The sequence below is a fragment of the Ipomoea nil genome, unplaced genomic scaffold (assembly GCF_001879475.1).
Source record: "Ipomoea nil cultivar Tokyo-kokei standard unplaced genomic scaffold, Asagao_1.1 scaffold0317, whole genome shotgun sequence".
Taxonomy (NCBI): domain Eukaryota; kingdom Viridiplantae; phylum Streptophyta; class Magnoliopsida; order Solanales; family Convolvulaceae; genus Ipomoea; species Ipomoea nil.
Genome location: NW_017616745.1, coordinates 5,570,128 through 5,594,642, shown reverse-complemented (window position 1 = coordinate 5,594,642; position 24,515 = coordinate 5,570,128). Strand labels below are relative to the sequence as shown.

General features: G+C 36.1%; 3 protein-coding genes across 6 annotated transcripts; all 3 read right to left on the bottom strand.

The window, feature by feature from the left end:
- Nucleotides 1-938: 938 nt before the first annotated feature.
- On the bottom strand, nucleotides 939-3,483 carry LOC109170763 (CBS domain-containing protein CBSX5-like). Of its 2 annotated transcripts, none has more exons than XM_019319921.1 (3): nucleotides 3,021-3,483; nucleotides 2,392-2,875; nucleotides 939-1,499 (listed from the first exon to the last, which is right to left on the bottom strand). In XM_019319921.1, the coding sequence occupies exons 1-3, from the start codon at nucleotides 3,365-3,367 to the stop codon at nucleotides 1,062-1,064; spliced, it is 1,269 nt and encodes a 422-aa protein (XP_019175466.1). In that variant the 5' UTR covers nucleotides 3,368-3,483; the 3' UTR covers nucleotides 939-1,061. The 2 variants fall into 2 exon arrangements, with proteins under 2 accessions (XP_019175466.1, XP_019175474.1); XM_019319929.1 differs by having other exon boundaries at nucleotides 939-1,496.
- Nucleotides 3,484-4,768: 1,285 nt separating this feature from the next.
- LOC109170756 (trafficking protein particle complex subunit 13) lies at nucleotides 4,769-9,939 on the bottom strand. Its single transcript, XM_019319911.1, has 12 exons — nucleotides 9,509-9,939; nucleotides 9,314-9,398; nucleotides 8,377-8,507; nucleotides 8,183-8,285; nucleotides 8,008-8,022; nucleotides 7,617-7,762; nucleotides 7,298-7,493; nucleotides 6,852-6,926; nucleotides 6,576-6,692; nucleotides 6,275-6,319; nucleotides 5,720-5,818; nucleotides 4,769-5,247 (listed from the first exon to the last, which is right to left on the bottom strand). Exons 1-12 carry the CDS (start codon nucleotides 9,814-9,816, stop codon nucleotides 5,227-5,229), a joined length of 1,341 nt encoding a protein of 446 aa, XP_019175456.1. The 5' UTR covers nucleotides 9,817-9,939; the 3' UTR covers nucleotides 4,769-5,226.
- Nucleotides 9,940-10,915: 976 nt separating this feature from the next.
- On the bottom strand, nucleotides 10,916-23,937 carry LOC109170703 (mediator of RNA polymerase II transcription subunit 16-like). 3 transcript variants are annotated; one of them, XR_002052484.1, is made up of 17 exons: nucleotides 23,470-23,937; nucleotides 19,951-20,019; nucleotides 19,359-19,447; nucleotides 18,848-18,960; nucleotides 18,534-18,635; nucleotides 18,356-18,440; nucleotides 17,078-17,674; nucleotides 15,774-16,392; nucleotides 15,537-15,616; nucleotides 15,084-15,166; nucleotides 14,553-14,789; nucleotides 14,183-14,366; nucleotides 13,407-13,834; nucleotides 12,729-12,905; nucleotides 11,802-12,179; nucleotides 11,345-11,538; nucleotides 10,916-11,247 (listed from the first exon to the last, which is right to left on the bottom strand). XR_002052484.1 is itself a non-coding variant. In XM_019319882.1 (16 exons), the coding sequence occupies exons 1-16, from the start codon at nucleotides 23,760-23,762 to the stop codon at nucleotides 11,395-11,397; spliced, it is 3,678 nt and encodes a 1,225-aa protein (XP_019175427.1). In that variant the 5' UTR covers nucleotides 23,763-23,937; the 3' UTR covers nucleotides 10,916-11,394. The 3 variants fall into 3 exon arrangements, 2 of the variants coding, with proteins under 2 accessions (XP_019175427.1, XP_019175428.1); XM_019319882.1 differs by having other exon boundaries at nucleotides 10,916-11,538; XM_019319883.1 differs by lacking the exons at nucleotides 18,848-18,960; nucleotides 19,359-19,447; nucleotides 19,951-20,019; nucleotides 23,470-23,937 and having other exon boundaries at nucleotides 10,916-11,538; nucleotides 18,356-18,435; nucleotides 18,534-18,625.
- Between the last annotated feature and the right edge of the window lie 578 nt (nucleotides 23,938-24,515).

The following is a 24,515-nucleotide window of genomic DNA, read 5'->3' as shown; positions in this document are numbered from 1 at the left end:
TCAATTTAAATTTAATATCATTGGAACATTATTATCAGTTGGGGTTTTTTTTTCAAGTATTTTGTGGTCCATCATCCACCTAATCATCTATTATCTCACTTAATCACAAAAATCCTTCTCCATACTGGTTTGAAGTTTTTTCTCAGTTTGTTGTGGACCCACCATTTTATATTCTATATTTTAATTAATAATAAAGAAAACAGAAAGAAACGAAAGTGTGAAAAACAAAGCATAAAAAAAAAGTACTGACATTATTTTGTTTCTTGAAGGTTGAATATTTTCTAAATATTTCAGTCCCACATCAATGCATACTCCCCCTCCTCTGACATTAACTCACAAATATGCTCACATATAGATGCTCTTAGCAGATCTTACCAAAATATCTTTATCTTCATCCCCAAAAGTGTTTCAAAAAGGATTTGCTAGTCTAGAATATCTAAGATATTGCAAGATATATAATTAGAAGAACTTTGTGATTTCTCATTCCTAAAACGCTTTCAGATTATCCGAGACCAAAGTCTAGAGTTTGGAAAAGTTGTTCGAATTCTCAAAACTCAAAGTCTACTGATTACTAGAACATCATATATATTATATTCAAATAGCCAAATAACTAACATTATATTATATATATTCTTGATCACAAGTAATACAATTTCTACCAACTTAAAATAATATTTTACGTATTTCAAAATAATTAGAGTGAAATTCATTTTTGATCCTACTGTTATAAGGGTCATTCTAATTTTAATCTACCATAATTATTTTTGCCACATTGCGTCCACTATTATTAAAAGACTAAAAGCGTTGCAATTTTAGTTCACGAAAATTTTTAAAATGAACTAAAATTAAAACACTTTTAATAATAGTAAACGTAATGTGACAAAACTAATTATAGTGAACTAAAATTAGAAAAGCCCTTACAACAATAAGACCAAAAATGAAATTTTACTCAAACAATTATATTAAACCCCCCACAAAGCATAATTCCAAAAGATTTTACAAGGTTACACTGTACTCACACATACAAGCTTCAATTCAATTCATACAACACTGATGATTGATTATTTGTTGAATGCATTAATAATCTCCGGCGGCCCTGCAGGAAGCTTAGGCCGATCCCGAGGACTGGCAATGCCGGCGAACACACTCAACATTTCTTTGTACGTCACTGTACCGACCACGCTCTGGTCTTCCTCAACCACCCAGATGTTGTTGGCGCGGTGAGCCAGCGCTTGGATCATCACCGCCGCCAGTGAACTCCGTGGATAACACGTCATCGCCTCCGTTTTCCGAGAGAAGTAGCGTCCTAAGATGCTGTTCCTGCTCAGCCCTAATTCTTCGTCGGAAGAGAAACTCGAAGCGTTTGAGGACGCCGAGGACGACAGTGATGGCGATGAAGATGATGATGATGAGGAGGAGGAGAATAATGCGGAATATTCTTCCTCCATTAGTCTCAACAGCGCCACCAGATTCTTCTCTTCGAGCCTTGCTTTTACCTGCTGTTCACAAATGGAAAACAATAGTCAATGGAGTTTATATCCATAGGTATTTGATATTATTACATGCTTATTTTGGCCCTTGGCTTCTTATTTATTAATTTTAGCTTGTTTAATCACTAGTAATTATTTAATTTAGTGAAATAATCAATATGAGTGTTACATTTTGTAACAATTTACTGAACCAAAACGTTATTTTTTTTTTTTGAAAGAAAGAAATAAATTTCTTTAAATAGCAATCAAATGAGAAATACAAAAAGGTAGCACAGTAAGTCACGACCCCAAGACAGATGAGAAACCAGTTACCCGTGCTAACACATGAGCGACATGGTTCACTGACCTTTTGACATGGTGAACAAACACATTCCCATTGTCAAATGCAATAATACGACATTGCTTAATAATCAAACCAAATAAGAAAACATTCAAATTCAAATTAAAAACAACTTTTTCGATTAGCTTTTTGAAAGTCATTTGTATGTAATCAGCTATACAATATACTAATGTTATCAATTAATCAAACCCATTAACTTAATCAGTTCACAATTATTTACTAAACACCCACTTTATCTTGCAATACATTAAAAATAATGAACTTAAAATAGAGTTAAAATGTAATACTCCGAGTACCTTTTTATACTGATATATAAAAAAGTATTTTACCCTATGTGCCACGTTAACGAGCAAAACATACTCAAACATAATTACTCTGTATGTATTATGTAATTAGTCAAATGAGACAGAACACATCTTTTAATCTAATATAAAAACTTAAAAATATTACTCCATACTATATAGCTAATAAAAAAATTAATTGGTACACACACCTGAAGAGAAGAGACTTGAGACGAGACATTGGTACGTTTTTAATAAGAATAAATTTTGCTAACATTACCATCTCAAGCAAGTCATCGGTGGGGGAACCGCAGTCGATGAACGCCATGAGATCGCCGGCGGAGAGAGACGCGATGGCCGCGGCAACGCTTTCCTCGCAGTAGGCGAGGGTGGAGGGGGAGATTTCGCCGATCAGTCGGTTATCGTCGTCAATAACAGCGACGGAAGTTTGATCGGCGTTGGCGCGGGAGATGAAACCTAACGCGGAGGTAGCAAGGTCGTGGTAGCCGACTGTCATGATGTCGTAATCGATTATGTTGAGCGATTCAATGGTGAAGGTCGGCAATGGCGAGAAGAGGCCGATGGAATTCAGGAGGAACCGGGCGACGTCTTCCTGTGTCAGCCAGCAATATTCAACGCCGCCGTGATCGGTGGAGCTCGGCGATGCAGGTTTCGTCCTTGAATTGTTACTGGTATTATTGTTCTGTATTGGGATTACCAGATTCTGCGTTCCTTCAAGAATGCAATCTATAGCCTCCAACAAGCTAAATTTTCAAAAGTTTTGAGACAGAAAATGAACAGAACATTCAAAAAATTTCAATCGTAACAGAAAAGATCTTCAATCGAATCAACAAATTAAACAAACACAAAATCCAGAAATGAATTAGGAGAAAAAGACACATTACAAACCTTGAATTAGGGTTCAAATGCCTGACAATATCGGTTCTGGAGGGCAAAATTTGGGAGACGGGAGATTGCAGAGCCTTGGAAAGGTTTCTCGAATTCTCCTCTTTACACAGAAAGACAATCACATCGACCATAGAGATTTTCCCGATGCAACGCCAATTATTGTGGCCTTCTTCCAGAGCCTTGGTAGAATGATCGGAACAGCCGCTCCAAACGCTCACATGGCTTTCGCCGGACCTCTTCAACTCCGCCACCGCCTCCGCCACGCTGGTGTCCGCCTTCACCGGCCTCAACGCCGGCTTCCCCAAGCACAGGTCTGACACATCCCGACTCAGAAAGCTAACTGCCATGCAAGAAATCAGCACGCCGGAGAAAAGAAGAAGAAGAAGAAGAATAGAGATTGGTATCTACGAGAAAGAGAGAGAGAGAGAGAGAGAGAACGGGAGAATTCTGACGGGTTGGAAACGGTGACCGGGTGGAAATGAGATGGGCAAAAATCGCGGGAATTTTATAGGCGGTGAAATTGGGGCTGGGGTCCACAGGAATCGGGGGTTATTTTTGTGGCAGGGATTTTTTTGGTCTAGATAGTCGTTGCTACGGCGTGAAAGCGGTGCCGTTAAAGGAAAAGGACAGGTGTCCATTTCTGCAACCGTACGGAGATCAAGGTTGGAATGTCGGGACCTCAATGGAAATATCTATTTTAAGTAGGAGAATCTCTGTTTCGATATTTTTGAGGCTCACTATAAATTCTTGTCTTTTTTTTTTTTTTTTTTTTTTTTTTTTTTTTTTTTTTTTTTGAAAACGTCCTAAAATTATGTAATTGTATGGAGTATATATATTTTTTGAATCTATTTAGCTTATGGTAAATTGGTAATGATATTATTTTTGTTGGTTGGAGTGTGTGTAATGGTATTTTCTTTTATAATTTTATCGCTTAATTTTTACTTTTTACCTTAACTTGGTTGGTGTGAGTGGTTGTGTACTCGCATCTTTTAAAAGAAATTGAGAGTTCGAACTCCTTCTCATATGAAAAAATCAATATGGCCAGCATTTTGTCTCTTAATTGGGCCGGACAGTGAGTATGGTACGAACTTAAAGATGTTTCCTACAGTTACAATTAAGGCCTTACTAATTTGGTTGGCGTGAGTGACTATGCACTCACATCCCTTAAAAGAGATCGAGAGTTCGAACTTCCTCTCGTATGAAAAAACCAATCTGGCTAGCACTTTGCCCCTTAATTGGGCCGGACAGTGAATATAGTACGGACTTAAAGGTGCTTCCTAAAGTTACAGTTAGGGCCTTACTTTTTACCTTAACTTGGTTGGCGTGAGTGGTTGTGTACTCTAGTCCCTTAAAAGAGATCGGGAGTTCGAATTCCCTCTCATATAAAAAAAAAAATCAATTTGGCCTGCACTTAACTCCTTAATTGGACTGGACACACCTAAAAACAAAATCCAAGAGAAGACAAAAGAGTTTCAAATTTGAATATTGAGACATCCTTTATCAAAGTAACAAAGAAGAAACGAAAAAAGGATGACTAGCATGAGAACACAATCTAGATAGATTGATTTATACTGTTTTTATTTTTGCATGAGTGATAAAAAAAAATCAATTTTACTTTATTTTCATATAATAAGATTGCTTCGTTTTCCTTGTACTTATACTCTTCACCTGCTTATTCATGTCATAAAAGAAATGAATTTTCAAATTACACGACAAAGTGAGACAATATACAAGTTTAAATTCCAAACTTGAACTCCTCACAACTCATACTTTGAAAATTAGTGGAAGAGATAAATTGTGAAATGTGCCTCAATTAGCTTATACGCTCCCAAAATGCTTGTACACTATTACTTGGTCAAATCAAAGTGAGAATATATGCAACTATGCAAGGAACACTTTTATCCCTCTAATTAAAGACATCAACCAATCCAATTTGACTAATGAAAGGTATGCCAAAACTGAAGATTAAGAATATATTGATTACTTATCCAAACATCTAAATACTGTAGTATACAGTTGCAACTCAATCCCAGAAGATTGAACTCAGCATCTTGATATGAAAATCTCCTGCTTATATTTTCCCAACCTATTCATGGGGAGTGAATTGGGCTTATCTGGTCGTGTATTCTTGGACTATGAAAAGGCTTCTTCAAACAAAGCAGGAAATAAGATTCTGTAGGACATCGCAGCCAAAAATTGCTTAGTACTACTCTGGATCGACAAATATCTGCAGAATACCACCCAACAAAGTGCCATAAGAACCAAGATTTATGCAGCACACCATCCAAAATATGCAATTTTCAATGCTTTGATGACCAACACGAAACATTTTTACCACTATTTTTTTCTGGTACGTGCATTTTTACTGCTATAGATATGTAAAATCTTTCAATCTTTTCCTTTGTCAATTAATCTTCCAGGACACAATGTGTGTGCTGGTGGTTGGAAGGACATGGGAGATAAACAACCAGATATAATAAGTAATTATGAAGTCACAAATGCCAGCATAGATATGGCAAACAGTATAGTGCCACAAATATAGCTGGATCAGCTTCAGTTTTTTAGGATTTTTTTATTTATTTATTTTTTTTAATTGGAGATTGAACAGTAATCAATCAAGAACATAAAAGATACACAGTTAAATGGTATCATTTGATTAAAGCAATTCTATTATTGTTTGTCATTTATATATTACTTACCTCCAATTCTAATAAAGAATCATAAGTTTTCTTCTCATGCATGTCAAATATTGTAATGCCTGCAATTTTCTGTATGCCTTGTTTTACAGCAACCAAGTTCTGCACGCAGAAGGACCATTGATCAAATCAAGAAATATTGCAATATAGTAAATACTGACCCTATTTTAGATTAAGCTCTGTGATTCCAGGATTCAATCAATAATAAACTAATCTGCTCTACAATTTCCATTCTTTAACACGACACAACCCATGTATACTTCTTCAATGTCATAAAACACCTCCCAAAAAGAATGTGACAACTATCATTATTTTGAAAGGAAGGTGGAAAGAATTGTAACTTCAACTAACTCTATCTAAATTTTAAATTTAAGAAAAATTAAAAGATCAGCAACATAACCAAATTACTTTGCCCATTTCATGTCAAAATGATTCTTGAACCTAGAGATATACTAATATTAGCAACTGTTACCCAATTTACTTGTTAAGGGTTGAAGATTAGAGTCAAATCCTAAAATGACTTCGTGTAGGAAAACTAAATAGAAAGGTGATCCTCACCAGACGAAATTCTGAAGAGCCAAATGCTTCAAGCTGTGGCAAAGGCTGTTCAAGGATGACAGGTTAGGGCTTTAGAAAGATATATCCATAGAACTGACTAAAAGAAAAACATGTGTAATTTCATCTATTTTCCATGAAACTCAAATGTCATCATCAAAGAAAACATAACTCAATTAAAGACAAATTCTTGGTGATGAACAAAAATACACTGAGAGCTTCAATAAGAATCAATTACATATCATTTGATTGGTTGGCAGAGACAAAGCCAATCATGATTATCCAAAGTGATTTAAACTCTCACCATTGTTTGAGGACCATTAACCATCACATATTTCTCATCTAGTGATTCGCTTTGTGACAACCAAACTTCAAAAGGACCCAATATCCTGTCAGTCTGGTTTGTGAGCTTGAAGCGTACCTACAAAATTACCCAGAAAGACATCAGGTTTCATTTGGATGAATCACTAAAGTGTTTGGTGTAGCTGGGCGAATTGAAGAAATCAACTTTGCCTTTTAGTTAAATTGGAGGAACAATATGGCCCACACCCATATTTGACTGCATAATAATGACTCTTACCAAAAAAGGCTTCTCAATGATGATTATAGGCGGTACCTCCACTGCCCCCAACTCTATGTCATTGTGAACAATGGGCTGTGCAAGGGTGAGATGTCATAAGGAAAAAGGAACTAAAAGTCTAAAACAAAACAAAAGGCACAGTGTGGATATAATAAAATCTTTTTGCTTTTTTAGTCCTGCAAGTAATGCAGCATCTGTATATTCATTAGCCATATGTATAATATTCAGCTCTTATTCACAATCAATCGGTTTTTCATATCATAAGCAATATAGCATTCTTCATTTGCATTTTCCATATATATGAAAGACTCAGTTCTTATTTGAAGAACAGCCTATGCCAATTCATCAACACAAGATAATATTGAATAATAACACAGTAGTAATACAAATGGACCTTCTAGGATATCAAGAACATCATAGAAATGAAAGGCCAAATTTTCACTTACACTACCAAGAATTTGTTGCGTCTGAAGACGCCCCGGTTCACCCAAATTTGTCCGCCATGTTATCTGAAGTTTGCCTAGGACATTACTACCCTCAACTTTCAGCAGTGTAGATCCTTCTGATGATACACTCAATTGGTAGAGAAAATTATGAACACCTCCCCCGGATCTTATGATAACTGGAGGCTTAAATAACTCTCTGACAGATTAAATACGTTATTCAATATAGCAGGGGTGAACCTTGACAACAATTGAGAAAGTGGAAACATTTGCAACTCAAGTAACAATGAGTAGAACTATAAATAAGAAAACATTAATCCACCTTACTAATGGACTGTCCTTCAAATGATGATCATCAGGTTTTAGTACTGTAGCACTCCAATTTTGTGCTGGCTCAAAGTCAACTTGGTCCATATAGAGATTAGATTTTGTATTGTTCTCTATACAAGCCTCTAAAAACGTAGTTTCCTGGGAAATAAGAATTGGATGCCATGAATAGTTGAGAAACTACTTGTTTCATTACCAGAGTAAAGGACCAGCCAATTACAAATTCTGTTAATATTATAAACCATATCTACTCTCTCCTACCCTACAAGAACTTTCCACAAAACTGGATAGAATGAGTGGCACTTCCTGTATAAGTTCATGAATAAACAGAATGCAGTTCTGGAAGGATGATGACCTTAGAGTTGGTGAGCTTAAAAGAAACCTACCTTAACAATGCGAACCTACAGAACAGAAAAAAGTATATGTTACATATGAACACGGATAGCAAAAGATCATAAAGAAATATGCTCACAAAGTAAGTAAAAATAGCAATTGGAAACCACTCCTTGCAGTATATGCATGTTTCGTTGAAACATGCATTAGAAGCATTCTAGAAGATACCTTTGTTCTAACAGATAGGGGATTTGCAACTATGAATTTGAAAAACTGTGGTAGATATTTACGTTCACCATCATTGTCATTGTAGAGCGCAGTGCATACCAATCTACAAAGCCAAGCAAACAACCTTTGAGCAAAATTATAATACCGCACAAGGCATTTATTAACAGAAAACAACAGTGATATCATGAACGTACGTATGTGCACCAAGTTCTTTCACATCATGTTCTACAATAAAATCATATCGCCCTCCCACTCGTATTGATTCAACAGGGGCTTTTGATGTATCTAAAAGAAGTATCCTCTGCCTTTCTGTTTGGATTTCTGCCTGTATAGAATTAAATGTTACTCCATAGATATAGGGTTCATTTTTATTTCACAACAAGCATTTAGCCAACCTACATAAAAGATGAAATAAACAAAATAAATTGTTTCACAATATAGCTTTATCAATTGTGATTGAAGATAAATGCCACTAGAATAAGATTTTCCTTTTCTTTCTTCAGACAATGCAAGGTTTTCCATATTGATTCCCCGCTACCTTGTTATTGATAAAAGTTGCTTACAGTATATAAACATCTCAATAACAGAAGCTCACATCAATTAGACAGTGTGGATGTCTAAAATATACTACTAAAAATGTATTCCAGACATGACCTTGTCACATAGCAAAATAAATTTTCAATCTGTATAGGGGTCTGGATTCTGGAAGTAGGGCTATGTCTACTCAAAAAATTCTCTTTACATGAGTCACATACACCGTGGAAACTACTTTTGAGTAAAGCATCTCAAAGCACACTATTTCCTGCCCACTCAAAATATCCCCAAAGTGCAAAGCACTATCAGTATGATAAGTTTGAATTGAAAGGTTCCTAAAGTGTCTGGGCAAATTACTCATTTCACAAGCCAGATAACTATTCTACCCCCATCCTAGAAGTAGGAATTAATGGTCACATAACTAGTCTACCCCCATCCTAGAAGTAGGAATAAACTACATTAATGTTGAAAATTCCATAGCATTCAAAACTATAGTTTAATACTAAGGTTTAGCTGATCCAAATGCATTCATAGAGTGCCTAATATGTGCAACAGTTCATTGCAAAGAACAAATCAACCAATCATTCGTCAATCCACCTTGATTACAATATCCCTGACTTCGAAACTCGAACTGTTGTTTATACTTATATAACTGCAGAACGTCTCCCCCAGATATATTGCCCTGCAAGGACATCTCAATTTCTCATTAATTAAAATACAAAAAACACTACTAAATCAGGATAGTGTCAGGCAATGTATATGGTATAGAGAGAGCGAGGATGGAAAACTAACCCGAAAGACTGAGGAAGGACGAGGAGGCCAGGTAGGCCGACGGATTCGGAGGACTGTTCGAGGAGGAATCTGGAGCGGTAGGAGAGATCGGAGGGGTCAACGACGTTGGGGCCGGCGTTGACAGAGTCGCCGGAGAGGAGACGGGGGAGGTGATCGGCGGCGAGGGAGTCGTCGAACAAGTCCTCGCCGAAAAGCAGATCGCAGGCGTTGAATCGAAGCGGGGTTTCGACGTGAAGTGATGGCCTGCAGAGCCTCATCACCCGGAAGGCAAGCGAGTGTGGAGTTTGTGTAGCGCTGCTGCTACTCATCTTCTCCAAACTCTCTCTCTGACTTCACACTCTCCCTTCACCTCAGCTCTGATTTGGAAGCTTTTTGCCTTCGAAATGGTCGAAATGGTAATCCAACTTGCAGACCAGTACGGTACAAGTGACAATACACTTTTAGTTCTTTTTTATGGAAACATCTATAATACACTTTTAGTCTTTTTTTTTTTTTTTTTTTATGACAATATCTATATTTAATTATAGTATTATTGTGGTATGATTATTTTTTGTCATCTATTAAAAAAAACTTTGCTTTCTTTTATCAAAAAAAAAGAGGAAAATTAAAAAAAATAACTTTGCTTTCTTTTACTGCTCACCTTTTTTTCTCTTTGGAGTTTGTGTTGCTTCGCATTACCTGATTGGTAATTTGATGTCAAATTTTTTATTTACAGTCATTGAATAGTTATGATGTACTTCCCCGGACACTGTAAATTGTACCAATTTTAATCCGCCTTAGAGTTTTTTAATAGTTATTGAAATAGTAAAAAATTAAATAGTTACTTTTTATCAAATGTGGAGATTAATTTTTAGTTAAATTTTGTTTATATAATAAATAATTTTTTAAGAATTCGCTAAAAGAGAGAAAAAGAAAAATAAAGACAAATAATTACACGTAAAGTCCAAGAATTGTGCCCAGTAGTCGACACGTGCCTACTGAGCACATATTTTTAAACTTTTTTTTAAAACAATTTTGTTGCCACTCTTTTTTTTTCCTTTTTTTTCTTGCACTCTTTCTTTCCTAATTGACACTTCAAAACCCCCCAAAAAAAAACTAGAGCTATTGAATTGAACAATGCCCAGGGCTGTAATTTGAAATTTTGAACTTTTTGTGGTTGATAATAGTAAATATGAATGTCATATTTAAAGTTGAGATTATTTAAAAGACAGAAATATGATCATTTTTATTGGTCAAATTAAATAATAACATGATAAGTTTCGTAAATTGTATGAAATTTCTACTTTTGATCTCATCTTCAAAAAGTTAAGAGATGAAATTCAACTATGCCCAAACAAAGAGTTCCTTTTTTAGGACAATGGAAACTTCCTAATTATAAATTATACAAAACTAAAAGAAGACATAGTATCAAACTGAAGGGGAAATCAATAACTTTTGCTTATGTTACATTTGAGTGACCAAATCGGGAATTAACTCATTAGATTATTAATGCAAGAAGTCTGATATGTTAGTTCACTTCTATATATATATATAAAGATACCATTTATTTGGGGAACAATTCCCCCCTATTTTACAGAGAATTATACAGCTTAAGGGTGCCTTTTTCATATGGCTAAAGGCAATCCTAACCATTAATCTAGGGTTATGCTTCTCTATTTTTGAATGTGAAGACAGATCTCTCTATATATTAGCTCAGAACATGCCACTAACCAGTCATCTTCAGTACTAACCCAAAAACCCTGCAGCAACTCAACTATAGTTACGAGTGTCATCCAAGTGCAGCAATATCAAAACACTCGCGAGATCATCAATCTTAAAATAGATTGTTTATATTACCTAAAACGAAGGGCATCTGAGATGGATGCTGAAGTTGAAGCGACTTTGCTCTATATAACTCGAACCCAGGTTCCACCGCACATTGGACAACCGTATGCCCACCGGCTGATCCACCATTCTTCCTTCTCGTTCTGATTTGTAGGGTTTACGCCTGGTGGAGCAAAAGCTGAAGTCTGCCGCAAACATCTCACGCACTGTATAAGAAACAGAAACACCTTTGTAAAAGGGAAGAGTTGGTTGAAAATTGTTAAGAGTCCCACATTGATAAAATAAGAGAGAACATATGGGTTTATAAGGCTATGTGTTAGACTAGCTAATAGGTTGGATTCAATTTTTTAGTGTGATTTGGCTCATGTGCACTATAGCCTAGTTGAGTGACCCTAGCCCAATCTGATTTTATAACAAAAATCAAGGTTTTTCACATTAAACTAGTTCGAGTGAAGGTCTCGTTACCGACCTTGTACCAAACTCCTTCGAGCCCTGACTTCCACATGGCAGTCACAACATCCCTTCGAGATCCCATTATACCAAGATATGCACCCAGGCCAACTGAACTGTTCAAGCCAAAAGCTGCATTTCGTTCAGACATTCTGCGCTTCCTTGGCCATGAGCTGCGAGCTACATAGCAAACATCGGAATGGTCTGACGAGCTACACTCGAGCAAATCTGTCGTATGGCTAAGCCTAGAATTATCATCAACTGGATCAATATCCTCTGGATCAGACCAATGTTCACCATACATATTCCTCCTGTGCCATTCTTCAGCTGGAGGATGCAGTTCTAACTCTCGAAGCAGCAAGCCAGCAGCATCTGCACCTCTAGGCCGGGGCATATTCTGCAAGAATTAAAAGCTTGTTTTAATTTTGTTTCTGAACAGAACAGTAATAAATGTTAGAAAGCTTTATGACCATCTTTATTGGTTCAGCAGAAAAAATAATTAGCCATGTATCTTGGCATACAATGGCTAAGATGTTTTTTCGCCCTCCACGACTACAATATTACAACTTTATTAAGATTCCATGAAATGAAGATCAGAAATATTAACTCCTGACTTTTGGCATACAACTTAAAATCAAGAACTGTCCATATTAGTAAGCACATACACGCTCAATTACCAGATCAGATTTGATTTTGGATAGATAGTTATGAAATATTATTAGCTATAGTATTAAACTATTCTTCAATGCTTACAATCTACACCTCAATTTCTAAATTAATGTGTGTTTTTAAATATAAGTATTCCCAAATACATGGTCAGCTAGAAATTTTGATATATATTTTTTGGTTAAGACTCCAAAAATGTTCCAGTAGAATTTCAGGTATGTACTACAATAAAAGCATTTAAATTAAGCAGGAATAAATTTTACATCCATTATAGAAGTACCTGCATATAAGGACCAAGGGAAGCTTCTACAACTTCAGGCAAAACAGTGTAGTTCCCATCAATGTAATGAAGACGGACTTGGATGCTGCTGCTCCCTACCTGGGAAACCGGCAATGGATGTGCCAGACCAGCTGTCCGACGACAAAGATCCATCAGAATAAGAAAGAGGACCTTCACCTGCATTTGAAATAAATAAGAAATTGAACGGCTCACTGAAAAATTTCTGGAAGGGAAAACAAGAGAGCATACAATCATACAATGAAAAAGGGTGAAGGTCTAACTAGAAGAGCCCGAGTCCAGAGGTTTATGTAGTTAAATCATACATAAGCCAGAGCACAAAGCTTATGCATCTTTTTTCCAGATTATATATATCTAACAAGTGTAAGTTCATCTTTTTAATGGCTCAACTTACCATAAAAGTTTCTTTTTAACCAGTCACCAATGTCTACTGGAGTTGGTTTTTGATCAGGCAATCTATATATATACTTGTACCAAAACAAAGTTTTAAAGGTCATTTACTTCAAGACTATTATTTAATATTCACCTCACAGTTATAGATAAACTAGGCCAAAAACTAAGCAAATCAATATGAATACACACACATATATCATATATGCATGTATTCAATGAAGAAATTTGAAGCAGCAACAACACTGAAAAAGTATAAATTGAATTTACCTCTTCATATGTATATCCTTGTCCAGCATTACCAGAACCTATTCTGGACCTGTTAGAAGGACCTTCTTCAGATCCCTTTCCTCCAGCACCAACTTGACCACCAGCTATTGGTTTCACAGCAGAGCTGGCCTCTTCTACTTTGTTGGGAGGATTGGGCCCATTATAACGTGCTAGTTGTGTTCGACGGAAGAAAAAGCAGAAGTGCAAAAGTTGGCATAAACGGTGAAGAAAATGGCAATCTCCAATAAGCCTTACAGCTGGAGTTCCTGGAAAAGTGCCTGTATTTATGCTTATAGGCATAAAAGTTGAAGGGCCATTTATGGGGTTTGGAGCAGAACTTGAAACACTATCAGCTGTGCTACTACTCTTTAGTAAAACTCCTGGTACCCATGCTTGCATCTGAGTACTTGCACTACCACCATGGACACCTGGAAAGGACAGGTGAGGATCAACATATTTGAATGATTCAATAGAATGCAAGGGAAGGAGGTTCACACAGACTCAGATTAGTTGAAAGAGAAGTGGCCCTTCATTTCTTGAGGATGCTATACTTATTATAAAAATTAAAAAAAAAAAAAAAAAAAAAAAAAAAAAACAAACAAACAAAACCTTAACTTATCAAGAATGATTGAGAAGTATTGAACAGAACATAGGAAGGGAGCTTGACACTGCTCCCAGCCCCAGGTTTGCTCTAGTATGAATACACTCATGTCTAGAGGATAGTACTTATGACAATATAAAATCAGAAGATGTTAACCAGAAAAGAGACTACTGACTCTGAGTTGTTGGAGGGGTAGTTGCAGATGGAGCAGAATTTTGGACAGGACTAGTCACCACATTCCGGTTCCCACCAGTGCCAGAAGTAACAGCATGTGTTGCTAACTGGCGGCAGAAACTTGCATAACGCCGCAAACGTGTGATAAAATGAGATGCCAGATCAAGTATTCCATCAACATAAGCCTGAATTACATTGCTTTGACAATAAGAGAGCTGATAATCACAAAATTTTAGAACAGTTTGAATAAAAAGGAAACAATGATTTATGCCGACAAATGAGCTTCAATATATATTATAAAATAAATAAAATTTAAAAAAAAAAAAAAAAAAAAAAAAAAAAAAAAAAAAAAAAAACTGAATCATTAGCACCTGGACATTTGGGACTAATGCAGGTTCAACAGCCATTGCCTCAGCATCAATACCAAAGAGCATGTCACTGGATGCTTGCCATGGTTCTGGAACCAAAGCTGAAGGATTTACTAAAGCCGATTCAATTCCTTTGCCAAGCATATCCAGCAGCAATCTTGCTTGCATGTCAAGAACCATTGCCCTGACTTCCTGAGCATGTGCTCCTTCTAGAAGCCTACATTTTATCCTGTCTAGACTCTTAATTGTTCAAAACAAAACTATAAGAACACAATGAAAATAGGATCTATGAAAACAACAAAGACCAAGAAAGAAAATTTCAGTGAATATGAAGAACTTTAGAGGGAAGAAATAAACATAGTAATTTAAGTGATTAAATCAAGTAAGCAAGTTTGATGTAAAAGTGATTGGGCTAAAGTCGATTTTTTTACAAACACTAGTTTAGGGAAATAGCAATATATATGTATGTCTCTCTCTCTCTCTGTGTATTCATTAATTATAGTGTGGAAATGGCAATGATTGAATGAAACTTACAGGTCCATATTGCTGTCTATTCTCAGTAGAAGGAAGAGAGTGGAAATCTGCATCTAATACAGCAATGACGCTGTTCAATGAAACTGCAACAAAGAAGCACTATGTTAGCATGAGGCAATTCTGTGGTGAGTAGTCCTGAAACATGTAATATACTATATATCTAAGTTCTGTAAGTGCTTTCATAGTAATGAGAAAAATGCAGGAATAAATTAGAATCACCTGCAACCAAACATCTGACTAAGTAGTTAAAGCATGGAACAATACAGCAGAACAGACATCTAATTAGTGAAATTCAATCATCACCCAGGCATCAATAAAGACTTAACACAATGATCAGTACTGTTAAGGCTGGTCATTTAAAAAGTGTGAAGATGCCAGGTGTTTAGGGAAAAAGTTTATGGAATGCCAAGGAGGATAAAAACTAAAAAAGAAACAAGTTGATTTAGCTCTTACCAATGCCATCTTCTGCAGCACTTTGTGTACAACCAACAGCATCCCACCAATCAATTCCCACTAAGAGGCTCCACCAAAATCTAAAGGACAGAACAGATTTATATGTAAAGCAAAAATGATATTAGTAAACTACAGACTATTTACTTAGCATACAATTGAAAAGCAAGGCACCATTAGACTTCTACCCCAAAGTTTCAGAATAAAAGGTGATATGTACCTGCACAAGTCAATACATACCTCTCAGTAATTGCACGCTCCCATGTTGCAGAGTGAGCTTTCACCTGATTAATTGAAGCAGCAGGAGGAAGAACACGGATTATCTTCAATATGGTGCAATCCTTTCCGTTATCATGCCAAACAGAAGCTGAGCAACAACTTGTTGAAGAGAAAGCAGGAGCAGCAATAGCAGAGCCAACATTAATCTGGTATTTATCAATAGGGGTGAAACTTGGACCTGAGAATATGTGGACCCCGCCTCGTAAAAATGCAACAGCAACCTCACCCCCATGAACAGAATAAACAATCCTTGCAAGAGTTCTAATATCACTTGGCAGATCAAATGGATCAAAAAAGACACTCATTGCCATCTCAACACCAGTATCAGACACATTCCATCCATCAGATGCTGGCATAGTTCCTGCTGCTTTAGGCTTTTTAAAACCACTTGATGCTGGAATACATTTGTTTACTTTACTCACCCACACCGTCTGCTTGGGTGCCTGATCACCAAATTGGGATGATGGATTACCAAATATTTGATGGAGAACAACATCCTCAACAGAAGATTCCCAACGTTGAATCCTCCATCCTGTGATTGAAGGGCCTTCATCAGGATCATAAGGAGACATGTATTGTCCTACACAAATGAAATCGTGATCTGTTAATTTACAAGAGTTCAGGAAAAATTCTCTACAAGACAAATTAAATACTGATTACACAGTACACACATTCCTTTAGATGTTATACTATAGCGCAATTAGCTCCATCACAACTTCAACATGAAACCAACTACCAAGTCACCATAAAGACAAAGTAGCAGAAAAAAAAGGAATCAAAAAGAAAAGAACAAGATAATGAATTCAATAGGTATTGGTATTCTCAATATTATGGCGAATGAAGAAAGTAGTAGCCCTTTGTTTATAAATACCCATAATTGTGAAATGCCAAACTTAAAACTTCATAAGAAACTCCAGACAAACAGATAATCAGAGGCATATCACTAAGTTGGTCAAATCATGATATGATTCCAAGAAATTTGTTGCTACAAGCAGTGTGTGAAGAAAGGGAGTGGAAGGTTACATGCATTCAATGCATTTGAATTGAACGTAATAGATGTTGCATCAACAGTTACAGTCATAGCTCATCCCAAAATGCTATAGTCCTATAGAAATGAACAACTGAACAAGCACTTTATATGACTCTACATGCAAAAAAAAAAAAAAAAAAAAAAAAAGGAGGTTATTCTTCTAAAAAGTTGCATTGTCATCCAACGCAATTTAAGAAAGTAATTTAAAAATGACCAGTGTAAATACAAATCATACCCTCAACTATCAGAACAGCTATGACAGAACCACAGCGAGTGGGATCAAAGGCAACTGCAGTGACACCAGAACCCCATGTGGTGGTAGCAGCTGATTGAGCTGCACCCTCAGGACTCACATATGCAGAAAAGTTGGAAACAGGTGAACAATGAAGCACTATCATTTCACTGTAATCTTGTTCTGTTTGTGTTTTCCCTTGCTTTGCTTCTTGTAATAAATACTCCTGCCAGCTAAACAAGTATGCAGGTAGAGAAGCAAAACCACGCCAGGAAGGAGGACTTAGTGATGGTGGCACCCCATTTCTAACACTTGTCTTTGGGTTTGCTTGAAACCCATAGCCAGGGCCAGGAGAAACCTCCCAAACGACTACAGTTGATGGATTTCCAATTGGAACACCTGCCACATGCAAGGATCCAGATTCTGTTACAATAGCATCAGCTGCCATGATCCCACTTCGCCCAGCTCCCAAGAGCCCCTTGCTTGTGCAAAACCATTTTGATGGCACACCACATTGGTTAGGTGGCCAATGAGACCAGTGAAGTTGAAGAGATCCAGTTGAGAAGACAGAGCAGACACACAGAAAATTTGGCCATCCAGCTGTATTAAAACCAACAGTACTCTATTTATTAATGGATATGCATCTATCATTATAAGCAAACATAACTAAAAAGGAAGAAACAGCAGAAACAAGAATGAACCACCACACTATTGCATAACTGCATAAGATCTCAGCTTAATACTCAACATCCCAGATTATATACACAGCTAACATGAGAACCATGTTTCCTACAGGTCTAAGCTACAAGAGCCAGTTAGACGTAAATTTTTGAGAAATATATAGCACCCCATAAATGTGTTTACCTAGATAATTGGACCAACAATAGCTCAACTACTAACCACAATCCATGTGCCTGCTAGCATGCGGTAGTGAAAATGAGAAGAAAGGTGTGTGTGCGCGCGCGTGCATCCATGTGTAAATGGAAGTCTTTCTTTGATTTCTTTAACATATACATAAAAAGGGCACATGTGCTGGAGTAAAAAATTCAAGTAAAATAAAACCATAAAAACAAACCAAATAGATAATTATTTATTTAAAAAAAAGAGTACCCATATATCTACAATCTTTTTAGTGCAGCAGAAACTGACAATAATACATTAACAACAAAAACAACAAACAGGAAAAAGGGTAAGCTTTCATGTTAATGGAAGCTGGAAGTAGAAGAAAGACAAGGTTCCCATTATAAAATGAATCAAACAGCAAAAACCAAACCCATTAACCTGGAGATTCTGGTTGTTGCATGAGGAATTTCTCTTCAAAAGTTGACTTTGCGGCGCTACCAGAACTTGATGAAAGCCATCTATACTATTTAATGTAAAAGGAGGTCAAATTAAATCAAACAGCACATGCGACATGTTTGAATCTAAACTGGCACATTATATGATTAAATTTTCATACCGGAGACACTCCTGATAGCCATTTTGTTACAACTGCAATGTCCTGCCGCCACTCATACTCTTTCTCCCAACAGGTAGCATCTCTTACAACATTTGCTGGACCCTAAATGAACAAGCCAATTTATTGAACAATTGAGATGAAAAGTTTTTTGAAAGAAAAGTTTGTTGGTTGATGGGTTCATGCTAATAAATACATTCTGTACAAAAGCTAGAAAAGCTTCACCAAGGATGACTATGCAGGAAAGATCATTTGTGTAAGGCCACAAATAAAATGAGGAACGCAGTTCAGATTAACACCAGAAAAAAGTAGCATACTTGAGAAGGCTGACTCCAGATAGTTACTCTTCCATGGAAATTAGCTACAAGGAGAGCACGAGGACATGAAGTAGGGGACCATTCAATAAATTGAACTGAATCACGAGGTGAGTCTGCAAAAAATTCAACACAGCTTATTAAATTAGTAATTGACAATTAATACGATGAGATCAATTAGTTGACCTAAAATGGGCAAAGATACAAGTTATCATCATTTTAAACTAAATGCACGCAAGTGTACAAAGTGACAAGGCAATGGTGATTAAACCAACTAACACTTGATAAATTGCTTACTGACATCAAACCACCAGTACGTCTTTATTAACCAGGGTTTTTTTTTCTTTTTTAGCACAGCATATCAAAGATGAAAGCCTTTAGCAATTTTACTAACGAAAATTTTCATACAATTCTTAATTTATTTTGTCACATTAACATATTATCATTGTACCAAATTTTAGCTAAGTGAAACAGCTGAATCATGCAATGACACTAAAAATCAGTATTACTATACCTGCTACAGCATTAAAAACTGTACACTCAGTAGGTCGCTCTGGGATCACAATATGAATGGGAATCCAAAATGGTGGTTTTGCATTTGAACTGTCGAAAAGAAAAACAATATAAAGGAGTGAGGTGAGCTTCAGTGGTACATTAAATATTCTTAGAAAAGAATAAGTAGAACTATAAACAACTACAGGATTGATTTTGTTTATTGTTAAATCATACTCCATAGCTCATAATGGTATTCCAACATTAAGTTTTTTTTTTTTTTTTTTTTTTTTTTTTTTTTTTTTTTTTTTTCATTTCTAGGGGGAATTTGGAAAATTTAGCCATATGTATAATGTACAACTTTGTTAACTATTTTTTATATTTATTATACTCTAATAAAACTACCGGTAGGGAATGGAGATATAGAATTCAAATCCAGGTGTACTACTTAGAAATAGGTGTAGCTCACCACCAAGCTACACCCTAAACCCCATTTTATTAAAGTCTTGTCATCATCATCATTATTATTTTATTTAATAAATTAATGTAAACTGAGAGTATAAATGTAAATGTTATCAACTATAAAGTACCATAAACTGACAAGAGGCCCTAACCTTGGGATTCTTGCACAAGTTTCGGATGCACATGCTATGGCATTCAGTTTTCCACACCACGCAACAGCACTAAGTGAACCCAAAAAAAAATAAAAAAATAAAATAAAAAACAGTAACTTGAGAAGATAGATAATGATAATAAGATTTATGTAATTTAAGATTAAGACAATAATATGTTTTGTCACATTCCCCACTACATAGCTCAACTTATACGTATCCTCTGTAGGTTCTTCCTGATAAATATACTCTGTGATTAAGAAGAAGAGGAGCTATCCATGAAGCATGGAGTACATGAATATAATAAGTCATTACGTTCAGAAGTTAAAAAGCCAAATGCATCATACACAATGCAGGTCCCCAAAGTAAGAGGACTACTGCTACTATAAAAATTGTCATACTTCATGAAACAACATGGTAATCTTGTAGCCATTGAATGTAATGATAGGCTACACCAAACTTTGAAAAATACCAACATTCTGCCCCAAAAGCATACACGAGCCACACATGCAGATCCTGATTATAATTTAAAGCCCAAATTTGATTCAAGATTTTGGTCCATTAGAACTTCAGAATCCACAGCGTACCTAATCAATCATTATACCATGGACAATGGTTCATCCTGACATAAGATTCATTTTTTGTATACTGAAGGTTCATTTTTAATACATTGAATGTTAATTTTTTGAAGGTTCATTTTTTGTGTATTGAAGATTCATTATTTGATATACTATCTAAAATTAAATTTTCTGTACATAAAAATGAGCATTCAATATACTAAAAATGACCATGGTCCACATTGAAATAGTATAATTTTCTGTACCTAATCACATTTCAGTTAAGAAGCAATACTAATATATATATATATATATATATATATATATATATATATAGGATAATAATCATATGAGAATCATATTTCCCATGAGTCCATAACAACTCATCTTAGCCCTCGATCTAATGTGGGTGGAAGGTGGTAATTTATTGAGTTTTATTTGGTTATTTATTTATGTAGGGGTGAGTTAGTGAATTGTAGTGCATTTATTATGATTTTATTATTATTTTGTGGGATATTTGCATGTTTTTAGGAGTAGTATTTTAGGAATATAGGGATTCTCCGCAACTTTGTCCGTCAGTAGCTACCAAAAGTCCAAAATACATAGTCATTAGTGTATAAACGTGAAACAAATGTGTGCGATCCACTCGAATTCCATGTGCAACTGTCATCATTACCCCGTATGCACAACCAACTACCCCAACACGCACACTATCCTACTTTTATTGCACCATGTCTATCATTAAACACATCCACACCGTCACCCACCATTTGCAACACAATCAAGTTTAAAAATCTATAATATATCTCCATCCAATACACAGCAATGGAAAACAACAGGATACCATATCACAGAACCGTAATGCACAATCAAAGATGCTCACCATGCACACCAAAACACAAGCTAAGCCAACATGCATAAAATTGTAGACAAAAATGCACACATGGACCCCAAACCCCCACCCCTCCACTGGCCATTAACACTACACACATTCCCATTACGCATATGCACAGACAAAGTTATCGCCATTGACATTACAACGGCCAGCGGAAGTAGCGATTTGAGTTTTCTAAGGATGCTGCTCGCGGCGTGGAGACTCACCTGTACTCGATGGGGGAATGGGAAGAATTTTTTTATTTTTTTTTGTTGACAAAAATGGGATGATTTTAAAAGCTGGACCAATATGGGAAAAGAGCATTTGGGACATGTGTTTCAGGTAAAAAACGCTTGTGGAACATGCGTTTGTTCATTTTTATTTTTTTTTTCCGAAAGTTGACCACAGACGCAAGTGGGACTTGCGTATGATATATTGTATATCAAATGCAAGTCCGACTTGCGTTTCATGGCCATACATACATCATGGTCATACGCAAGTGGGACATGCGTTTCTGACCTGAAACGCATGTCCCAAATGCTCTTTTCCCACTTTGGTCCAGCTTTCAAAATCATCCCATTTTTGTCAACAAAAAAAAAAAAAAAAAAAAAAAAAAAAAAAAAAATCTTCCCATTCCAGTCTTTGACCCCACTCGATGGTGGGATGCGTGTGCGAAAGGAGAAGGGTTAGGGGTCTTTTACAATAATCAAGGATAAGAATTAAAGAGGGATGCAATTAAGAATTTTGTCTGCCTAATTTGTCCTCCACTTGATGTTGACTAACCAAATATACAAAGATTTGCATAGATTTTGGCCTTAAATTAATAGGATTATCTCAGTCGTATATCTTCATAATGGAAGGATGTTTATGGCTCTTATGGACTCATGGGAACAATGTTCACATAGGATCATTAGCCTATATATATGTGTGTGTGTGTGGGATGGTTCGCGTGCGAAGGGTCTCCCAGGGGTGAGATCTGAGTCGTTGATCTAATCTAGATCAATGGCTCAAAATGAAGAAAAATTAAATATAAAAAAAATAAATAAAATAAAATAAAATAAAATAAAAACACGCTTCCTAACAACATAGATGCAAATGATCAAGTGTTTCGAACTGATGCACCTTAAGCTTTGAACTTATGCACCTTAAGCTAGAAAATAATGCACCTTGAACTTTAAATATACGCACCTTAATAGTTAAGCTAATGCACCTTAAACTAGTAAGTGATGCAACTTAAGCTTTAAACATACATAAGCTATAAACATACACAACTTAAGCTATAAACTTACGCACTTTTAAGATTTAAACTTAGGCACCTAAAGCTATAAACGTGCGCACGAACTTATCACCTTAAGCTGGAAAATAATGCAACTTAAGCTTTAAACATACGCACCTTAAGAGTTAAACCGATGAACCTTAAACTAGAAAGTGGCGCACCTTAAGCTATAAACTTACACTCCTTAAACTATAAACTTACACACCTTAAGCTTTAAACTTAAGCACTTTAAGCTTTAAACTTAGGCACCTAAAGCTATAAACTTACGCACCCTTAAACTTACCACCGCTTAAGCTTTACTCTTTGAAATTACACACTTTAAGCTTTGAAATTACGCAAAATTACCATAATGCCACAGCATTTTTTAAGTTTTCTTCATTCTTGGCTATTGATTTCGGCTAAATCAATGGCTGAGATTTCATCCCATTTCTTACCTAGAGACCTCCTTTGCATTTGATGTGTATATATATATACTCTTTACACCCCGCAAGGCCTCAAGTAGCATTTTTTTTTACAAAATATTAATAATTCCTACTATGTGAGTAGGACAAAAACAGAACACTGCCTCAATCAGAATTAAATTGAAGAGGGCGAGATCAGTTCAATTAGTTGTTTAGAGCTTGAAAAAAAAAAAAAAACTGTTGTATATTATTTTTGATCAGCAACGTAATCTAAGCATTCAACAACTGTAAGTAATACATTGAAGGAAAAAATTCTCACGAGTGGAGATACCAGCAGACGAGCTCCAAAGAGTTATAGTGTAATCAAAATCCAAAAATTCAAAATACTCACAAAGCACCGAGCAAAAAGATCACCTGAAATTACGACAAAGCTCCGGCACACTCATTTTATGCCGCAAATTCGAGCTAGGCTGTTTAAGCCTGACACAGAACACCGTGGCCGGACCCGCAGGATCCTCCTCCATAGGATCTTCCGCTGCCGCCGTCTCCTTCTCGGTATTCACGGCGTCGTTCTCGGCAACTTGAGCCTTCTCGAGAGCTTCAAAAGCTGCGTTTGAGGTATCAAAAGATGACTCCCCCTCCGCCTTTGTAACAGCAGCTGATTCTGATGCTGCCGCCGTTGGTGGAGTCGTGGGATTGGTGCTCATTTGAATAAAGACAAAAGAAAGTCCAAAAAAATATGAATTGATTAAAGTTTGCGTATATGTAGAGAGAGAGAGAGAGTGGTGCCGAAAGTCTCCGATTGAAGGCGACAGGAACCGGTGGATGAGAAAGAGCGGTGTGGGGTTTTAGGTTGGACCCTTGGAGTACAGATTTCGCGGTACGGATAGGTGCGGCATTTCCACTATAGTCTGTTGCGATGTTGAATTTTTATTATAGCCGTGTGATATCATTGATTTTACTTGGCATATTTTAAGGCGGCTTAGGCATTTTAGCTAGAGTTTTTTTTTTTTTTTTTAAGTACAACCGACTCTGTTATAATGTAATACGAAGTATATGTTTATACATATTTTTTCAATTTTTGGGAGAGTCATATTTATACCGTTTGACCACAAGATCTTTGACACTAGCTAAAGTTAATTATGCTTGTTTTTCTAAATTATATCCTAGACTTTATGAAATCCCGCATATTTTCAGTTGATGCGTACAAAAAAAAAAAAGAAAAAAAAAAGAAGTTATTATCAATGATTTATGGGGTGTGATCTACCATGTCATCAAAACCTCATGGAACCTGAAAAATGGTAAATGCAAGAATTTTAGGAATTTGTATATAAAATTGGATCTTATTTTAAACTATAAGGGGTTAATTGAGCACTTGTGAGTAGTAGATGTGTCAATTTGACACTTCTGTATTATTCTTTTTCCAACTCGAATTGCAATTTATTTCCTTTTTAGTTCTC